General features: G+C 33.6%; 2 protein-coding genes across 3 annotated transcripts; one reads left to right on the top strand and one right to left on the bottom strand.

The window, feature by feature from the left end:
* Window positions 1-1,455: 1,455 nt before the first annotated feature.
* LOC126843369 (cysteine sulfinic acid decarboxylase) lies at window positions 1,456-6,205 on the bottom strand. Its single transcript, XM_050580871.1, has 7 exons — window positions 5,604-6,205; window positions 4,908-5,142; window positions 4,419-4,638; window positions 3,639-3,786; window positions 3,290-3,518; window positions 2,425-2,619; window positions 1,456-1,985 (listed from the first exon to the last, which is right to left on the bottom strand). The coding sequence occupies exons 1-7, from the start codon at window positions 6,020-6,022 to the stop codon at window positions 1,812-1,814; spliced, it is 1,620 nt and encodes a 539-aa protein (XP_050436828.1). The 5' UTR covers window positions 6,023-6,205; the 3' UTR covers window positions 1,456-1,811.
* An 8,177-nt stretch (window positions 6,206-14,382) lies between these two features.
* LOC126842868 (wee1-like protein kinase 1-B) lies at window positions 14,383-17,718 on the top strand. 2 transcript variants are annotated; one of them, XM_050580070.1, is made up of 3 exons: window positions 14,383-14,858; window positions 15,728-16,014; window positions 16,162-17,718. In XM_050580070.1, exons 2-3 carry the CDS (start codon window positions 15,815-15,817, stop codon window positions 17,378-17,380), a joined length of 1,419 nt encoding a protein of 472 aa, XP_050436027.1. In that variant the 5' UTR covers window positions 14,383-14,858; window positions 15,728-15,814; the 3' UTR covers window positions 17,381-17,718. The 2 variants fall into 2 exon arrangements, with proteins under 2 accessions (XP_050436027.1, XP_050436026.1); XM_050580069.1 differs by having other exon boundaries at window positions 14,388-14,858; window positions 15,728-17,717.
* Window positions 17,719-18,594: the final 876 nt, after the last annotated feature.

Here is an 18,594-nt window from a genome sequence, read left to right as displayed (position 1 = left end):
TAGATTTATTTAAATTGGAGGAATCTAATTAAATAGTTGATTTGCATTAAGTTATGCAGTTAATAATTGCATATAAACGTGGTAAGTGTTTAATTGATACAAACATGTCGATTTCCTTAAAAAATGTCTAAATTACTATACAAAACAAAAATAATTGGACATTTAGTACAAAAGTATAATTGTAAGCAAAAGGGGTAAAAATAAGCGCATATGTTCGCTATGAAAAAAAACTGTTTTTAAACTTGTTTATTTTACTCTTAAATGTACTAACACCACATGATTAAAAACGTTTAATTATAATTAACCACTGTTGATTTTTGTTATATACCCACTTTTCAAAAGTGCATTAACCCAATAAATTTATAATTACTCGATTTTATTTTAGATTATTTATTAATTATGGACGAGATATTTAAATTAATACATTTTTCCATTGTCTGGTCATTTCAATCGATATTAGTGTAAATTTAATTACATTTTTTTAAATTTGATTTTAACATTTAATATTTTTTTTTAGCTACAAGTATGTAGTTACTCTGTTTTGTATATAGCACTCTTTAAATTAAGTCGTTTTTCTTTATTTCATGTCCCAACTTTTAAGGTTGTAATTATTATAAATATATTAGTTTCAACTCTTTAAAAATGTTAAAGCTTAACTCGCAAATTATTTTTCTAATCAAGTTTGTCAAGGTGGATTGAGCTTGATTACTGTGTGACACATGCTACCGTAATATGATATGTCAGCTCATCACTGTTTTGGAAGAAACTACTCTGAGCAATTAATAGAATCAATACATGTATGATATATGTTGTGTACCAATTATTATAAAATATCAGAAGAGACCTCGGCCCTACTACAATAACCACTAAATGTGCCAATGTTGTTGTAAAAATAAATAATTGCCAGCAACAATGCAACAACACTCCATACTGTTTCTACCAAACCGAATGAAAGTGTATTAATTACTACAGTAATGGAAGTAAATACAAACGAGTTCACGGTTAGCCGCAAATGCTGGTATTGCTGGCTTATTGATAATAACACAATATATGTATGTTAATTATTATATTGTTATAAAGTTTATTTACAATTAAATCGTTTTTAATCGATTTTACTTCCTTGTGCTATGAAAAAAATAGGAGAAAATATCGACCTCGTGCATTTTACCATATGATATTTTATTACTTATTGTTATTAAATGATTTGATAGCAAGACCTTGGGTGATCAGTTAATAGAAATAAATTATGTTATATTACATGCAAGTATACTTTCATTTTCCGCCTTCTGGGTTCATGTGGAATGACCGTCATAGCACCCGCTGTGAACGGCCAAAATGTGAAGGGAATGGGTTTTAATAATAATAGCAATAATATTATATTGATTACACATACACGGTCGATATAAAATTGCATTTAACCAAACAGTTTAAAATAAATCTTTGAAAAATCCGTAATAATGATATAATAATATACTTTATTTCATCTTATCCGTAGTGCACGGATTTATATAAATACATTTTTTTATCGGTCACAATATTTCATTTTTTCAATAACACTATAAATTATAATAATAATGCTAACAATGTCTCTCGAAAGCCCGCCAAAATGCAGTAAAAGTATAATATAACATAGCACTATGTTATTACAAGGTACGTTACCTATAATTCTTTAGATCCGGGCTCGTTCGGTTTACAAATAATTTTAAAATAATATTTTTTATTTATTAAATAACACATACACACAAATACGTTAAACCTACAAAAAAAAAATCTATTGATTATAATATTATATAGGAACAAGTGACGGGGGACTACAAATCGGTTCCGAGCCGTTCGATTTCAGCAATGAAGAAGTCCATGTCGTCGTGTGTCAACGATGAGTTTTGCAACACCAACCGGAAAAAGTTGGGCAAATCGTTGATCGGTTGGTACGTTATCATCATAGTGCCTTCTTTCATCATTTTCTCCTTGATCTTGGGCGCCACCTGTATTCGATAGCAGCATTATTATATGAACAAAAACCGTTTCAAACAGAAAATAACAATATGTATATCAGCACGCGGTAGCTTGGCGATAACCGCAAAATAATGGCTGCCGGCGTTTTTGGGAGACTGTAATTTTTAACACAGAACATAAACATTGAGCATGTTTTTTTGCGATTTCAGCCCCGCCAAAAGCCACACGACGTAATCAGAATAGCGTCTGATAAGAGGAAATGAGCTGATAAGAGTAAACCAATATGATGATTAGACAATCCATATTTTGTAAAAATAAAATACACGGTCAGTGTTTGCCAATTTCACACGAGCAATGTTTAACCGATTCGATTTTGTCATGGGAAAATATACCAGCTGCATACTCATTAATACGTTTTCAGCATCGATAACTAATAACTTGAGTTATCGTCATACCCGGTGCACTCACCTTGTGTAATTTGTTCTTGAAATCCTCATCATTCTGGCATTGCCTCAGGCTGGGAGGCACATACCAGAAGCCCACGTTGGTGTACTCCGGTTCGTCCAAAACCAATTGGAATCCCGGTCTGTTCCTGATTTTATCCGTGAAGTATTTGGCGTTATCGAAGTTGTTGTTCACGTGCGCTTCCAGACCGTCAGTACCCTGTTACAAAGCGCGTGCAATTACAATATAATATGATAGCTATATTCATAATATCAGTGTAAAAAATCCAAAAGAGAAAGGGGGGTTTTAAATACGAACAAATAAATTGGCCAAAGCATAGATGATCTCTAACGCTGACATTAAACGCCCACCTTGAAAAATGTGTAAATTTGTCAGCTTTCAACTTTAATTTCTAATACAACATTGTGAGAAATGGTCGGATCAAATCCAAATTTGTATAAAACTTTTATTCGACGTGCTAAAGTTAGAACAAGGGTTTTCGCCAATAAAAAAAACATATTGGATACATTTTTTTAGATTTTTTAGTATGACACAAATTTGATTAGGCTTATCTTTAGACAAAAAATCAGCCTATGGGTTGTAAAGTCACAACTAAAAAATAACAAAAAGTTCCTAGCACTTTTTTTTGGAGGGGGGAGGAGGGTATGTTGTACACAAATTTCAAAACGATCCGACCGTTTTTCACGAAAGTTATATATATATATATATATATATATATAACAAGTTTCAAAAGATGGACAATTTGCAGTTTTTGGGCTTTTTTCCCATTCTTAAGAGAAGGATTGAAATTTTTCATGTTTTACCCTCATAGTACTAATCAGAAATAGACCTAATAAGGATGAATGTTTTTTTTTTGTTTTGTTTTTACCTTGGCTTTCCACATAAACCAAAATTTGAAAACGTCCGCCCGGCGCCCGCACTGTATGTGCTTGTCACCGGTGTCGTAGGACGTGTCGTAGAACTTGTCCTTTTGGAACAAATATTGAGCGCAACTGGAATTGCTGTCCGTCAACACCCGTTCGTGTTTGGTCAGGAACGTCGAACACTGTTGGGGCGCGGTCAGCATCTTGTGCGGGTTCCAAGTGACCGAATCGGCTCTGCGGCATATTATGACAAACGCGTTGGTTATATTAATTCGGGGTTTGATGGGAATGATGGGAATAGAGTTAAATGGGTTTTCGATGTAAATGCCATGACATCATAACCGCATGCGTTACCTGTGGATGCCGGCCAACAAGTGTCTGTGCCTTTTGGACACCAGAGCTCCGCCTCCCCAAGCAGCATCTACGTGCAACCAAATGCCATACTCGTGACACACTTCCGCTATTTCCGCTATCGGGTCGAACGCCCCCAACACCGTCGTGCCTGAACAATAAATATAATGGAAAAAATTAGTGATTCAGATTTCACTCGGTTAGTGTGTCCTGCCGCAAGAGCAGGAAAACACGTAGAAAGTAAGTCGGGAATAACCCAACCGTTCAGGCGGCGGTAAGTAACCTGCCCAACATAGTATTTAAATGTATTATCACTGTAACGTAATGTGTTACTACTGCGGTAATACATACCGCACAAGTGTACTATACCTATTCGGCCGTTACAACGAAAATTACGTGGTCAAGTAAATCCAAAAATAATTACTATGATTACTGTTTATTGTTTTCATTGTCGTTAAGGTTTATTAAGCATTGCGATTAGCGAAATGCACAATGGAAAAGTTCCCGACAATCGCTTTCACTTTTCGCAGTTAAATTATACCTTTAACCGTTTTCAGTTATAGATTATATACTGTTATATTGATCGCACATAGTAATTACGGTGGTATACATTGTAGCATAAACGCTACCGACGGATCCCGTAATCGTAGTAATTATTAACCGATATTTGTATGACTTCGGGCGCTTGTGTTTATGCCTCCCCTCCTCCTCCGCCCAAAAAAATACTCAGTGAAATCGACTGCCGCTCCCAAAGTACAATCAAAGATACCCGTGATCGTTTACCTGCAGTGGCTGATACCATTAGTGGCACCGCTTTTTCATCGAGCGTTCTCCGGACCTGTTGTCTCAGATGGGCAACGTCCATTTTGCCTTTGGCGTCCGTCTTGATGCCGTACACGTTGTCCGAACCGATGCCCTCGAAAGCGCACAGTTTCTTTATCGAATAGTGGGCGTCTATCGACGTGTAAACCACCAATCTCGGTAATCCGTGCATGCCTTTGGACTAAAACAATCGAAATTATTACCCCCGTACAGGACTCTACGTAGTTCTTGGCGAATTCTGGCAGAGTAGTTTTAGAATGTCTGATATGACACTCGGACGATCCACTCGAATCCATCCCCCATATTTAATATTGTTAAATCTGTCCTTCACAGGCTCACACCCTACTTAAGTTTGGCTAAAGATGTGTTTATTACCAAAAATCATCTGGTCGGCCTTTCTCTGGCTTTTGAAGCATTACGGTTAGTTTAAGTTAGGTAAAGATAAATTACCTTGACTTCGGGGAAAGCGTAAAACCGGGCACAGTTGATGGCGTACCCGTTGGCTATGGATCCGCCGGGACAGAATATGCCGTCGCCGTTGCCGTCTGGGTAACCGAGGAACTTCCTCATTTCCAACAACACCGTCTCCTCCATAATGGTCATTACGGGCGCCACTTCGAAAGTGTACACGCTCGGGTTTAGGGCATCCGTGAGCCATTGGCCTACCAAGCCATAAGGATCGACACTGAAAAAATAAACACACGACGTATGGTGTGTTGGATAAGTAATGTTTTGCAGAGCAGTCATACAATTTTGATTATTTTTACTTGTAACAAAGCGTTTTCAAAAATTATAAGAGCTAAAATAAGAAATGAGTTCGCAAATATTGCGGATGCTGAAAATGGGTTAAATTAGGGACCAGCAATTCGTGTTAGGTTACTCAAGTCTCATTCCGGAATAGGCCTACTTTTATGTTATAAAATACAACATAAAAAAATACTTTCAATTTTAATTTAATAAATATTTAGCCCACGACTTTTGCAGCGTTTGACTCAAAATTCAATTAAATAAATTAAAAAGTTAATAATTTCAACATATAATTCCATCGTACTATAAACATTTGACAAATAATTATTGTTTAAAGGTATTTTGGAAAATTGTTCGTTTAGGTACAGCGCACGGACACAGAGAAATGGACAATTGTACCTGGAAAACAACTGATTGACAAAATACGGATGGCCCGTCTTGACGCTGTGCTCGATGGCGCCCTCGACCAGCTGCAAAAGGTGGTCGTGCGTTGTACCGGATCGCTGCAACTGGAAGTCGTAGGTGTTCCGCAGCTCGTCCGGGCTCTTCCACTTGAGCACCGGACGCCGGCGGTCCGTACCACGAAATACGGCCTGTTCGAGCATCACGCGCACCGCGTCCTGGATGAACGCCTCATGCTCGGTCCTGTCCGGCGCGCTCCTGTAATCACAGACGGCCACGGCGGTGGCGGTGGTGGCGGCCGAGACTGTCGTCGTCCGCGACCCGTTGTCCCGCAGCTGCTGCGCTTTGTCCGCTGCATTTATGGCCTGCATCAGATCGGCGGCCACCGGCATATACTCTGCGGCCGCGGCGGGCATGGTGTCTGCTTGGATTCCGCAAATCGACTACCTATACAATATATAATAACACCTACGTCGATTAACGCAAACGACCGCGTACTACCACTCGGCGACTTGGTACGTGCCGCTGGAAATAGGATATACGTGTATATAAAACCGGCGGTGCAGCGTGTTCGCGATTCGAATGATGGACACCGCAGATTGACTGAACTGGAGTCGAGACGCGGCCGGCGCGGCTGTTTTATAGGCGTCCGCCACCGGTGAAGGTTAAAAACACGACAAGTTGTTTTTTTTTTTTAAGATAACTGAACGCTTCCCCTCTCGCCGGTGACCGTCAAACGCGGCGGTTTTACGGACAACGCTCAATAATAATAACAAATTTGTTATTATTATTATTAATAATAACGGTCTTAATCAAAATTCATCAAAAACAATTTGAGCCCAACGGTAATAGTTCAAGTGCTCGGTAATCGCCTTTTTGTTAAAAAATTAATTTTTTAACCGGTATCCGCCGTAATCGCGCCATTTCCATTAATGGGATTCATTCGTGTTATGGTATTGTCTAAGTGATTAAAAAAATGTTTAGTAAATCAATTTGACCTCGAACATAACGTCCGGCATGTCGCCGGAAAATAAATACGACGAACATATAGAGCACCTTTAGGCGTCCAACCCCTTTTAGTGCGACGCTGTAGGATAACTGCGCTGTTGGACACATTACCTAGCCTAACTTTTCGCCCAACCTAACCATATCCTTTTTTTAAACTTACCTAACTTTTTGGTCAAACCCGTCGTAACTTTTGTCCTAATCTAACCAACTTCTTTCTCAAAAAATGAAACGAGTCAACGTGTATATTAAATTAGTACACGCTAAATTTGTTTTAAAAACCAATTTTTGGTCGTAAAATATTAAATATCCGTCTATGAAACGTTATCAAGCTAAATACAAAATATTATGGTTGTAAGATATACCTATTCGCGAGAGATATAGGGCTAGTTTTGGCTTTTGGGTTTAATCTCAAAAGTTTACTCACATTAGCTCTGCCGCTCTCCCCCGTCATAATATTATGTAATTTTGTATATTTTGTCGTAATACATTGCTTGTGAGGTGTATCTATCCCCCTTCTCCTGTCAGAAGTAGGAACTCACCAGACCACTGTCCTACTGAATTGTAGCCCTATACTTACTATGAGGAGCCTTTTTTTGATGACTTACCCGTATTTAATGGACTTTTACCGGTTCGATCATTTTATTTTGAGCGATAACGCTTTCGTCAAAAATATCGAGAATCTCAAAAAGGAGATTATTGAATATCCACGAAAGTACTAAAATCTTCTTGGGTTTTAATGAACTTGTGATTGATAAATTAAAAAACTTGAATGTCCTATTTAGGAGCCTTTACTTTTATGGACCTCGTTTGGAATGATTCTAATATTACTTATGTGGCCGCACCGATTCCTATATCAGTAGCCTATTTCATACGAAGTCCACCCGCCTTTGATCAGATGTCAATAATTAAACACAGTTTGACTATGCCTGTCGGCAGCACTCTTTTTTTTACTATAATATCTATGCTCTGTTTGCGTCCTTGTGCTCACAGCAGTAGGCCAACAAGCGTTAAATGTAAAACCGGCAAATGTGGGACAGATACACATAGGTACACACAAATCCGGACAGTCATTACCACCGGTCTCCTAGACATGACCCTCAGCCCGAGTAATTATAATATCGAGCTTACGGGCGCCGTAGCCTTCCTGTTGTGATTTTTATTCAGTCAAACAAGTCATCAACTTTAAAGGCAATATAAGATAATATTCACCCTTCGGGCTTCACAGTTGGACGGACATACCTACAAACTCGGGAGGAAAAACGCAGCGCTCGATTACTTTTGAAAACAATAGATTATAAAAATGATTCTACATAAATAATTGATAAAAAAAAACATACCTATACCTAATAATTGTTTAAATAATTTATTCGAATTTTTTTTTTTACTCGAATAAATCATCTTAGATAATAAAAAAATTATTCGAATAATTCATCTTGGATCTGGTCGAATAAATTATTTATTAATTGTTATTCGAATAAAAAGTGCACAACTCTGATTATAATACCTCAAATGTTAAAAGGCTAAAGAGGTTTGTGTTTCAATAATGATGATAGTACTTGCGAGTTTCACTTAATGACAGATATTCCTATAAACTAATCAATATATATATATATATATCATATACTCGTACATTGTATCTAAAAAGCCCAATGTCGATTTTGACAAACACGATTCAGACCACCAAAACATAGTTAATTAAATTTTATGACCAATCCTCCGACCAGATGATGACTAAACGATTTTATATTTTATATGCTGCTCTGTAATTATAGACCGTCTGATTTATTTTCATAATTGATTCCGACTCGCTATAAGCTATCATAATATTATTCAAGTCGAAAGTAAAAAAAACATGTATATTATGAAGGTACATGTTGATAATTACCCATTAGTTGGTAAACGTTAAACGTATTTACTTGCCATTTTAATGTATAAAATAATGATATTAGGTACAATTATTTATACATTGAATTGCGTTCGTACTTTCCTGTATTTTCTTCACAGCGAGATATTTTTGGCTTCTTACAACAGTTTTAAACGTTATTGAACGTGGCGAGACCTTGAAAGTTGACGGTGAAGGTTACAAACCTGATTTTTAAACTCCCTAACATTTCTTCTATAAACGGCGTCGTTTGCATTTATACATCAGTGTTCGTTTCGAAAAAAAAAATTATTCAAGTGTATAATTTGTAAGTAATAAATAATAATAGCTTTAAAATAAAATTTAAAAAACTGCTTTCTAAATCAAATCAAAAAGCAAGGTTCGGATAGTTCGTCTTTAGATATTCTTTTCTTATAATCGACTTGCTTTCCTTTTCACTTACTTACACATTTTAACTATATCATGCTTATTTATTATCTATTATCTATTGAAACTAAAGAAAAGACTGGAGCTAGGCTGGCTTCAGATATTTTTAACTAATTACAGATTGATGGCTTGGATATCAATAACTTTAGAAGATAGGACTCATAAAACAATTTTTAATTTAAAATTATTATCACAAGTGTAACGAAGTTACATAAAACTGTAAATAAAAAAAATAGGTACAATAAAAATAAAAATAAATATTAGATAAAATATAAAAATAAAATAAAATAAAAAATTATTAAAAAGAGTATTATTACATTAATTTGTTGTTCATAAGGGTGCATAAGGCTTCCTACGCCACGTATATACTTAATTGTGGTTATAACTGCATTATTAATCAAGTCCATATAATGCATAACCTATATTTAACAAACAGCAGTAGGTTTAACAATAGTTGTTTTTAACAGTACTAGATTTCCTGACTAACAACGCAACAACGAAAAGTCTAAGAAAATACTCTTTGGGAATAAATAAAGATTATAAAAACACTATGTCAGATCTCTCTATTTAATCTAAATTATATAATTGTACCTAAGTAGGTACTCACTACTCTCTAACCGAATCACTTAAATTGGATTTTCTGTTATAGTGAAACTATAATATTATGTTAATTAATATGAATTTTTATACTTCCAAGTTCATTAATCAAAAATTAATTTTAAATTTCTGCTAGTAATTAATAATTATGTTTCATTTTCAGGAATAAACCAAAGTGTACAACTTTTTTAATTAATGTTGTTTAGTTCATTTAAGGATAAGAAAGAGCTAAATTAGGTTCACAATAATTAGTGTGCCAACACTAAAATCAAAGATGCAGTATTGGTTTAAGTACACTGTTACCTTGAACCGTTTTACTTCTTGTTTGTATTATATAAATTTGGACTTGCCCTCGAGTAGGTTTTTGGGTATTTTTGACCTTATTAAAATTTAAACATTCAAAAAGATTTTAAAAATTACCAACTTTGTCTAATATATAATTAGATCCAACCTGCTTCGGCATCATAATTTGGTTAATCTTGGAAAAATCTTGTCATCGCTAGCACAGACGACTACATGAGTAAATATTATTCAGCCATAAAGTTATACTTCTGGTATACGCCTGGCCAATTATAATTTTCTGTAATTATTTTAATAGTTCTCTATATTAATTGCATTCTATTGACAGTTTGCCTTAATGGCTGTGCACAAAATTCATTTGTATTTATTCAAACGGCGCTAACCACTATTGCATGAACACCTATACAAATTTCCCCTAACTCATAAGTCAATTATTTAACAGGTGAGTATCTAATGAATGTAGGTGTTAGACTTTATTTATTTAAATTTGTTTTCCTATGTAATGAAATATACATACATTGGCCGATTGGGGTTCCACTCGATTGGCCGATCCGATATTGTTGATCGTTTAATCGCCAATTAACTAGGCGAAACGGGTGGAATATTATTAACGTTTTCACGTTTAAATTATTGTACCCATTACACAAGACTTTAAACGCTTGAGAGAACACTGTATTTTTTCGGCTGTAATTATATTATTTATGTTTTTTATTCAATAATCGACTATGTATATACCTAACTGAGGGAAGGTCACGTAGACCGGAAAGATTTTCCAAAAGAACCTTTTAACATGCTTTGGGGGGCTGCAAAATGCGTGGGAACGAGTTTGACGTTCCCGTCCAAAGAGCGTGTGTGCAAGCGTGTTGTCTACCGGAACAGGTGAGATCTTAAAAACATAGTGCGTGGGTTTTCTAACGGTTTCTCGTGTACATCTGCTCCGGTTTTGGTACCGTCTTAAGAAATACAAAGAGAGTAAAAAAAAAAAAAAAGCCGACGTCGTTATATTTACCAAATCCCCTAAGCAAAAGCGCATTTCTATAGACCGAAAGAAACACAATTCGATATCAAATATTGTGTAAAAAAAATGATTCAATTTCAATAAATTCGTATAGCCACGCCAAAAGGCGCATGATTGTAATTAGTATGTACGAAAATACTTTTCTAACGATCAGGTGCGCTTTCGCTAATAAAAGTGAGGTGGGGGCTGAAACACTGAAAATATTTTAAAGCCCCTTTCCTATGTAACGAGAACGTAAGCAATTATAAGGAACAGTTGTAACAATAGGAAACAATTCTAAGGAACGTGAACGATTTCGCGAATGCTAAGTACACCAAAGCTCTCCCAAAACGCATCCATGCATATAACTAGGTGTGCGTTTAAGTACTTCTCTCCTCCTTTTTTTTATTATTAACTTGACCTAACTGTTGGACTCGGTTGGAGGTGCGGTTTGAAGGTAGGCAGTAACAAATTATTGAAACTAATCAAATCAAAACTTAAATTAGATACCTTAACAAAGTACCTAATTTTTTTAATATGTATTAAATACGAAATGTTGTAGGTTAAACACTAAAGGCTCTGCCGGCTAAGGATATATATTCCCAACAAATCATAAGCACTGCATTTTTAACTATGAACGATACTTAATACTGTACATTATACTTTTGACCGGGAAATCGCACAAGGGGGAATCTTTAACCTTAGTCATTGTATAGTTTCGTTTCCTTTGTATACATTATAACATTACAATATAACGAATGTAAGTAAACATATAGTAACAGTTAATAGGTACCTGTGTTTCAGTCATTTACGCTGTCGGTGTACAACAAGAGTGTTTAACAATTTTAGCAGGTAGTATAATGTATGTAATCGAAAATCCAACACAATACTTTTATATAGTATAATTATTTATACTACTAATCTCTATTAGACTAAAGATGGTATTAAATTAATATTTAATACCAAAAGGTATATGTATATTTTTAAATGTAGTCGTATAATTAGCTTGAAGGTGTAAACATAATAATTGACTATAATAGCCAATAGGACATTAGTTGTCTAGTAGGTATTATCATTAGGTCTCTAGGTATTATCCGTTGGAATCTGAACTGTACTTAAAAAATATTATGGTTTTTTTTTGTATGTTCTGAACGAAATTTTTTGAGAGATTCTTGACATTTTTATTTTTAGAAGTAATGAATATTACAATGAAAGTAACAAAACTGTCGACACTTAACAATTTTGTATACCCTATTAGAGAACTGAGGAAGTGACCGTTTCATTAAGGAGACCGAAAAGACTAATTTATTACACGGTTGAAGTATTGTGATCTAATTTACTATAGAATTAGCCCATTACCAAGACCTAAATACTCATCAATATATTTTGTCTTTATGATTAATGGTATTACAAATTGCAGGTATTACCTAGGTTGTCTGTATTGCTAATTGCTATTGTTTTATTTTAATAGCGATTTTAATTTTGAGAATATTCGAATATACTTAAAGCAGTTGTTTTACATAAAAAAAGCCACTACAGTGGGTCTGTGCATATTGAGCATATCATAGCATATTGGGGTGGGTGTAGTCACAGGTCTATATGAACTATTAAGACTGGAAGTGATAAAGTCACTTTTAAATAAACGCCTAGATGAGAATTTGTAATGGTAGAAATACAAATATCGATAAAGCATTGTACCTAGTGACAATGATGTGCTTAAAATTTGTTTTTTATATTAGGCTGGATACGAGTAGGGTTTAACAATTAACATAAATACCGATAAATCTTAAATATCAATATAATGAAAATATTTTCAAATGCCTACTAGTGTAATTTATCCTTATTTTTTTTTTAATGAATAAATAATAAAACAACATTTTTTACATGTTTTAATTTGTATATACAATTTTTACTCCACAAATGTATTAACAAAGAAATAAATAAATCGTTTTTTAAAAATCTAAAAATAGGAAGATTATTGTAACATATTTTGGACGGGTGGCATAGTAACGAGTGTCAATGGCAGGTGTATAAAAACATCTTCAGTAGCTTTTTTTTGGCCACGAGTCCGTGACAACCTATTAAGAGTCAGGACTACCGACTATAGCTGAAAATATATTACCTAACAGTATACACATTGTTTTTATCAAACTCATTATTTATTTTGAACTTACAATCCTTATACCTAAATTTGTAACTATAAAGTACCTAGATAATCAAACAATTAATAATATACATAATATTATTATTTAAAATATAAAGTTAATTTGTACTCATATTAGGCGCTTAAGAAGAATTATTGAGAAAAATTCGGATTGAAAGAAACTTCATTAACATTCTGATTGATTTATGAGTTAAAATTTTAAAATATAAGTGGTCAAACTATAGTTCCCTGTCTTACATGATGGTGTACAATATTTGATCGCGATCCATCCATTCAAATTTAAATGATTTTACAAACCATTACGTCTTAACAGTTTTGTTGAGATTAATTGTAGTGGAACACAAAAGAAATAACAAACAAACACTTTGAGTAATAATAGTGTTAATATTATAGACACAAGTTAAACCAATAATAACAATACAATATAGATATATGTATAAGTCAAAAGTAACAAGCACATTAACAAAATAGTAGCTGTGGAACGAGTGTGTCCCCTTGTCCACATACAAAGGTATTTATATCATAAATCTAGGTTAAATCAATTCATACAAAATACTTTCTAAGATTTCACATACAATAGTGTCTTCCTCGACATACTAAACTAATCACATTAAAACTACCTTAGAATATTAATTACATTTCAACAAGTTTTAACAGATAATTGTATGATTTTCCCCGTGTAACCCGGCATAATCCTAAGCTAAAATAATCAAACGCGTAAAAATATTAGCCAATCACTAAATTTACTTGTATATAGTTGTCCTAGTTCAAAACTGCAACAACTTGAAATTATAAATAAAAATGTGTTGCACAACTTTATGTTATTTTTCTCTAAATGTAAACTGATTAAACCACCAATTATAACGCACACTATGAGGGATGGGATATCTCAGAATTATTTTAAGTTAATGAAACTTTTAATAATTTTTTATTAAGTAGTCTTATGTACTTTTATTTTATGCACTGTACAGCGAAACCGTACACAGGACAGTTGCCCATGTTATGACATGGCATATAATAATAATATTATCACAAAAACCGTCTGTTTGGGTTACGGTTGTTGTACTATGAAACGGCATAACACTAGAGGCTAGAGCCGTCAACCGGCCAGACGGCAGGCACATCACACCGACGTCTGAAGGTCTTGCACGTTTGTTTTGTTTGTTTGTCCAGTTTACGTGCAGTGCAGCAGCTGCAACTGCCACCGATCGGCCGTGGCCATCTCTCTCGCACGCGACAAGACCTATTCACGTATCACGTACCGCGTACGCCGTCAAAGGCCGGAGCGGAGGGGCGCGCTGTGTGGAACGGCTAGACGGACGCGCGTATCAACGTTGTTTCCCGCGTTTTCCGCGACGGACCACAACAAAAGCGAGGTCTCAGGTTGGCGACACTGTCGACGATCACGGACACCGGTGTGTCACGTGAACCACGCCGACCAATCAGGACCACGAGCGCGACCAGACGAAAACATACCAGACATTTTTCCACCGTGTATCATGGCATGTGATCACAATACTACACATTATTATTCTGTGGGATGACTCAGAAATTGATATTACTTTTTGGCTGTTCGTGCTCTGTGTTAGGTCGGTCTACTTGTTTTTTTTTTGTTATTAATTATTAATTTAAAAGAAATCACCCCGCGGTTGTGTCGGACAATTAATTATTTCATATGCGTTTTCGGTATTAACTTTTTTTAATTATTCAAGTGTCGTTCGGTATATAGTCTTACGTCTACCAAAACGGTTATCACTGTTAAACTTGTCCGGACAAGTCTGATCAAAGGTATATCGTTTTCGTGTCGAAAACTCGTCTTTCTTCTTTTAATGGATATGGATATTTTGTCGTACTCTACCAGGATGTTCTCTGTGCCGCGTAAGTAAACGACAACAAAATTATTATGTTTAGGAATGTTCACTTTTAGCAAGCTATTTTGGATATTGTGAAAGTTAAAATTTCTACAAAAAATAAATTATTCATTGGCACTTATCTGAAATATAAGATTTCTCAAAATCTTATGATTTATTCCTTAATGTATTTAAAAATTAATATTTTAAATATACCTAGTTTGTACTAACTGTACCTACTTAACTATTTTTAACAGTTTTAGTCTCTAGATCAATAGGTATTTATTGTCATCAATATTAATTAACATTGATTAAATTACAATAATAATATAAACTAACTCAACTTGCGATAAGAGTATGCCAATCTTCCAGCGATTATTATTTAACCTAAAGCCGCTTAGATCTTTGTATTATGTTATTCTAAATTAAGTATGCAATTTATAGTTATTTTACAAATCGTATATAATAATAAATTTGATTTTTTGAGGTACTTCTATAAAAATGTTGATCTTAGATAAGTAGGTAGGTATTATAAACAAACTTCTTAAAGAAACTGCTAAACAATTTTGGTTTCTTAGTTAAAAATGGTATAGTTAAGTAGGTATTGTAAATCCATAGGTTACCTATGTATTAACTTTGATAGTACCTATATTAATATTGAAACAATATTGTGAAATAGTTGTTACTGTTTATTTATTTCTTGTCTGTTCATTCAGTTCATTTTTATTGCACCGACTAATAAAATGATTAACATATCATATCAGATGTTAACTTATTACAAAATGAAAGTTGGTTCAATTAAAGTTAGCCACTGTTAAAATAATTTTCCAATAATGATAATACTAATTAATATTTTTTAATTATATATTTATGTTAATTTTTTTGTTTTGTTTTCAGATCTTGATTAAGCTTTGATAGCTTTTACAATGGTCATTTTGGATGATAACAAATCAAATTTGAGTAAAATTATTAAAGAAACGAAACATGGCTGGAGATGTGCAACGATTAAACAGTCCAGTCTCGTTGTTGCCTAGACGTTTAAATTTCAATGATTCTGATGAATCTTCACCTAGTCATAACAATGCAAGTTCTCAAGATTCACCTAAAACACCACCCAACCATGGACTACACGTACCACCTATGACACCTGCTTGTCGAAAACATCGTCCTTGTATTCCATTAAGGTTTGCAGAATATTTAGCTTCACCGTCTAAACCCGATTCGCCTCAGAAAGATGAATTAGCCTATTCACCTCCGATTAAACGAATTCGTTTGCTTAAATTGGAAGAAGGAATATATGATCGTTCTCATTCTGGATTAAAATTTTCTAGGGCGTATGAACATAAGACTCCACATAGCTCATTCAATGATTCAAGCCTATCTAAAGTTAAACAGTTCAGCATAAATCCATTTTCTCCTGCAGCAACTGATTTACGTCATAAATGGATGAACAACAGCTATAATAACAACAACAACAACAATAATGATCTATCATTATCTGATAGTTGGTCTAAGGATTTGACCAATGTTGAATTAACTGATCTCGAAGTTACTAGGTATTTTAAAGAATTTAAAGTGGATGAGCTTATAGGTAAAGGCGATTTTGGAGAAGTTTACAAATGTATAAACATGTTGGAAGGCATGCCATATGCTATCAAAAAAACACTAAAAAAAGTGGTCGGTACTAGACGTGAAAATTATGCACGTAAAGAAGTATACGCAAATGCAGCTTTATTTAGTCATCCAAACATTGTTGCATATCACTCAGCCTGGAATGAAAGCAATTCAGTCTTTATACAGCTTGATTACTGTGACGGCGGCAATTTGGATGATCTAATATTTACGAAAAACCACAAGTTCAATGATGCTGCAGTGGAACGTCTACTATCACATTTAGCCAGTGGTCTTCATTACATGCACATGTCAAAAATGGTTCACTTGGATATAAAACCAGCCAACATTATGATAAGTCATTCTCAGTACCCTAAAGAAGACGAAGACAAAGTCGATAGAGATATAATTTATAAAATTGGAGATCTCGGTCATGTAGCACACTTAGAAAATTTATCTGATGTAGAAGATGGTGATGCTCGTTATTTGCCCAAAGAAATGCTCAGTGGTAAATATGACAGTACCTCTATTACTAAGGTCGATATATTTTCATTGGGAATGACTGCTTATGAAGCTGTTGCGAGACTACGATTGCCAAGTGATGGATCCGAATGGCATTTTCTCAGAGATGGTTTTGTACCTGATATTGATGGTTTTGGATTAAGTTTATTAATAGCTAGTATGATTGACCCTGTGCCTCATAATCGACCTAGTGCTATTGATGTCTTCAAGAATGTTACCTCTAAAGCTAGAGAACTAGCCGAACTGTCAACTTTACAATTTAAAAGAGAGTACTTCGCTAGTTGTTCAACGACAAAATCCACACAATGTTCGCCGAAGAGAGCTGGAACTAATATAAAACGAAACCCAATGGCATTGAGTACGTGGCACAAAAGGAGATTAGTTGGACAAAAATCTCAACGCTATTCTTCGTTTTGAAAAGACATTTGTAACTTACCGTGCACTGTCCTTTGTGTAAATAAAAACTTGAACTCTGTGATGATAATTATAATATTGTTTTTTTTTAATATATACAAATTATTATTTTTTTTATAAAAAAAAAGAGATTAACTGTGAATTTTTTTGTATTTGTTTGTGAAGTTATATGATTTTTGTTTAAGATTGCGCTAGTTGTTCGTAATAAGTTATTAGCGGTTTGATAAAATATCTCTTCATCACATTGTCTACTAATACTATTATTATTATTATTTGTTCATATAATTACCTACAATATTAAGTTTGAAATTAAATTGTTTAGCCACTATTTTTTATTTTACTAAAACATAGACCAGTTTAAAGTGTTTTGCGTATAAATCTGTTAGTCTTTTTACATTATAAAGTAATCATTTTTGATAAGTAAAATAATATACATACCATTTTATTGGTTTTAGTTATATCAGCCATGACTAATGCAGACTGCTATAATTAAGATGTATATTATTTTTCACTTGGTTGATTTGTTATTGTTTTTTTTTTTTAATAGGTAAAGTATTTATTAAATAACATGATAAAAGTACTACAATTTCTATTGATAATTGTAATTAATGTATTATTTTACATTTTAATCTGTTATTATTAAAACGAATAATAATGCATTAAATATTTCTTTTATTTAATCTCGACTATAAATTGTACTCAAACATTTTAACTACTGGTCAAAGTATTTTTACTAGGATGTAATATGTTGTATACATTTTTTTCATTATTGATTGATATGCTGTAGAATTATTGTTAATTTCTTGGCATTTTTATATGTACTAAAAAAAATAAGTATGTCCACATGTTGCTTTAATAATTTCATCAATTTTTTTTATAATAGTTAACTTTATCATTCAGTTTTTATAGCTATATATTTAACATGTAATACTGAACCTTGTCATTGTCCTCTAATAACAATTTATTTTTTTTAATTATATGTAGACTTAAGAATGCCATACCTATTTAATATGTATCATTAGTGTTAAAAAAGTCTCTGAATGTTGCTAAGTTACTTGTTCTTTTTTTTATATATTATGTTAGCTATTATTTTTATGTAACAATGTTAATTGTTGTGAGAGAAATAAAATAAACAATGTTTTACAAATTTATCGTTTTTTTTTTGTACCATTTATTTACTAAAATGATAATGAAAGCTATTGCTAAGAGTAAATTAT

The sequence above is a fragment of the Adelges cooleyi genome, unplaced genomic scaffold (assembly GCF_023614345.1).
Source record: "Adelges cooleyi isolate 19-005CV unplaced genomic scaffold, UGA_ACOO_1.1 ACOO_flye_CR_arks_rails_tigmint_CR_PRNA_574, whole genome shotgun sequence".
Lineage (NCBI taxonomy): Eukaryota > Metazoa > Arthropoda > Insecta > Hemiptera > Adelgidae > Adelges > Adelges cooleyi.
The sequence above is the reverse complement of the archived record's forward strand: the minus strand, read 5'-3'. Positions and strand labels throughout refer to the sequence as shown.

Excerpts from the sequence above, each read along its gene's own strand:
- LOC126842868 (XM_050580069.1), top strand. The coding sequence starts at position 15,815 with ATGGCTGGAGATGTGCAACGATTAAACAGTCCAGTCTCGTTGTTGCCT.
- LOC126843369 (XM_050580871.1), bottom strand. The coding sequence starts at position 6,022 with ATGCCCGCCGCGGCCGCAGAGTATATGCCGGTGGCCGCCGATCTGATG. Across the intron at positions 2,620-3,289 it reads GGTTTATGTGGAAAGCCAAG|GGTACTGACGGTCTGGAAGC; the intron begins GTAAAAACAAAA and ends GCTTTGTAACAG. Across the intron at positions 1,986-2,424 it reads TCAAGAACAAATTACACAAG|GTGGCGCCCAAGATCAAGGA; the intron begins GTGAGTGCACCG and ends TATCGAATACAG.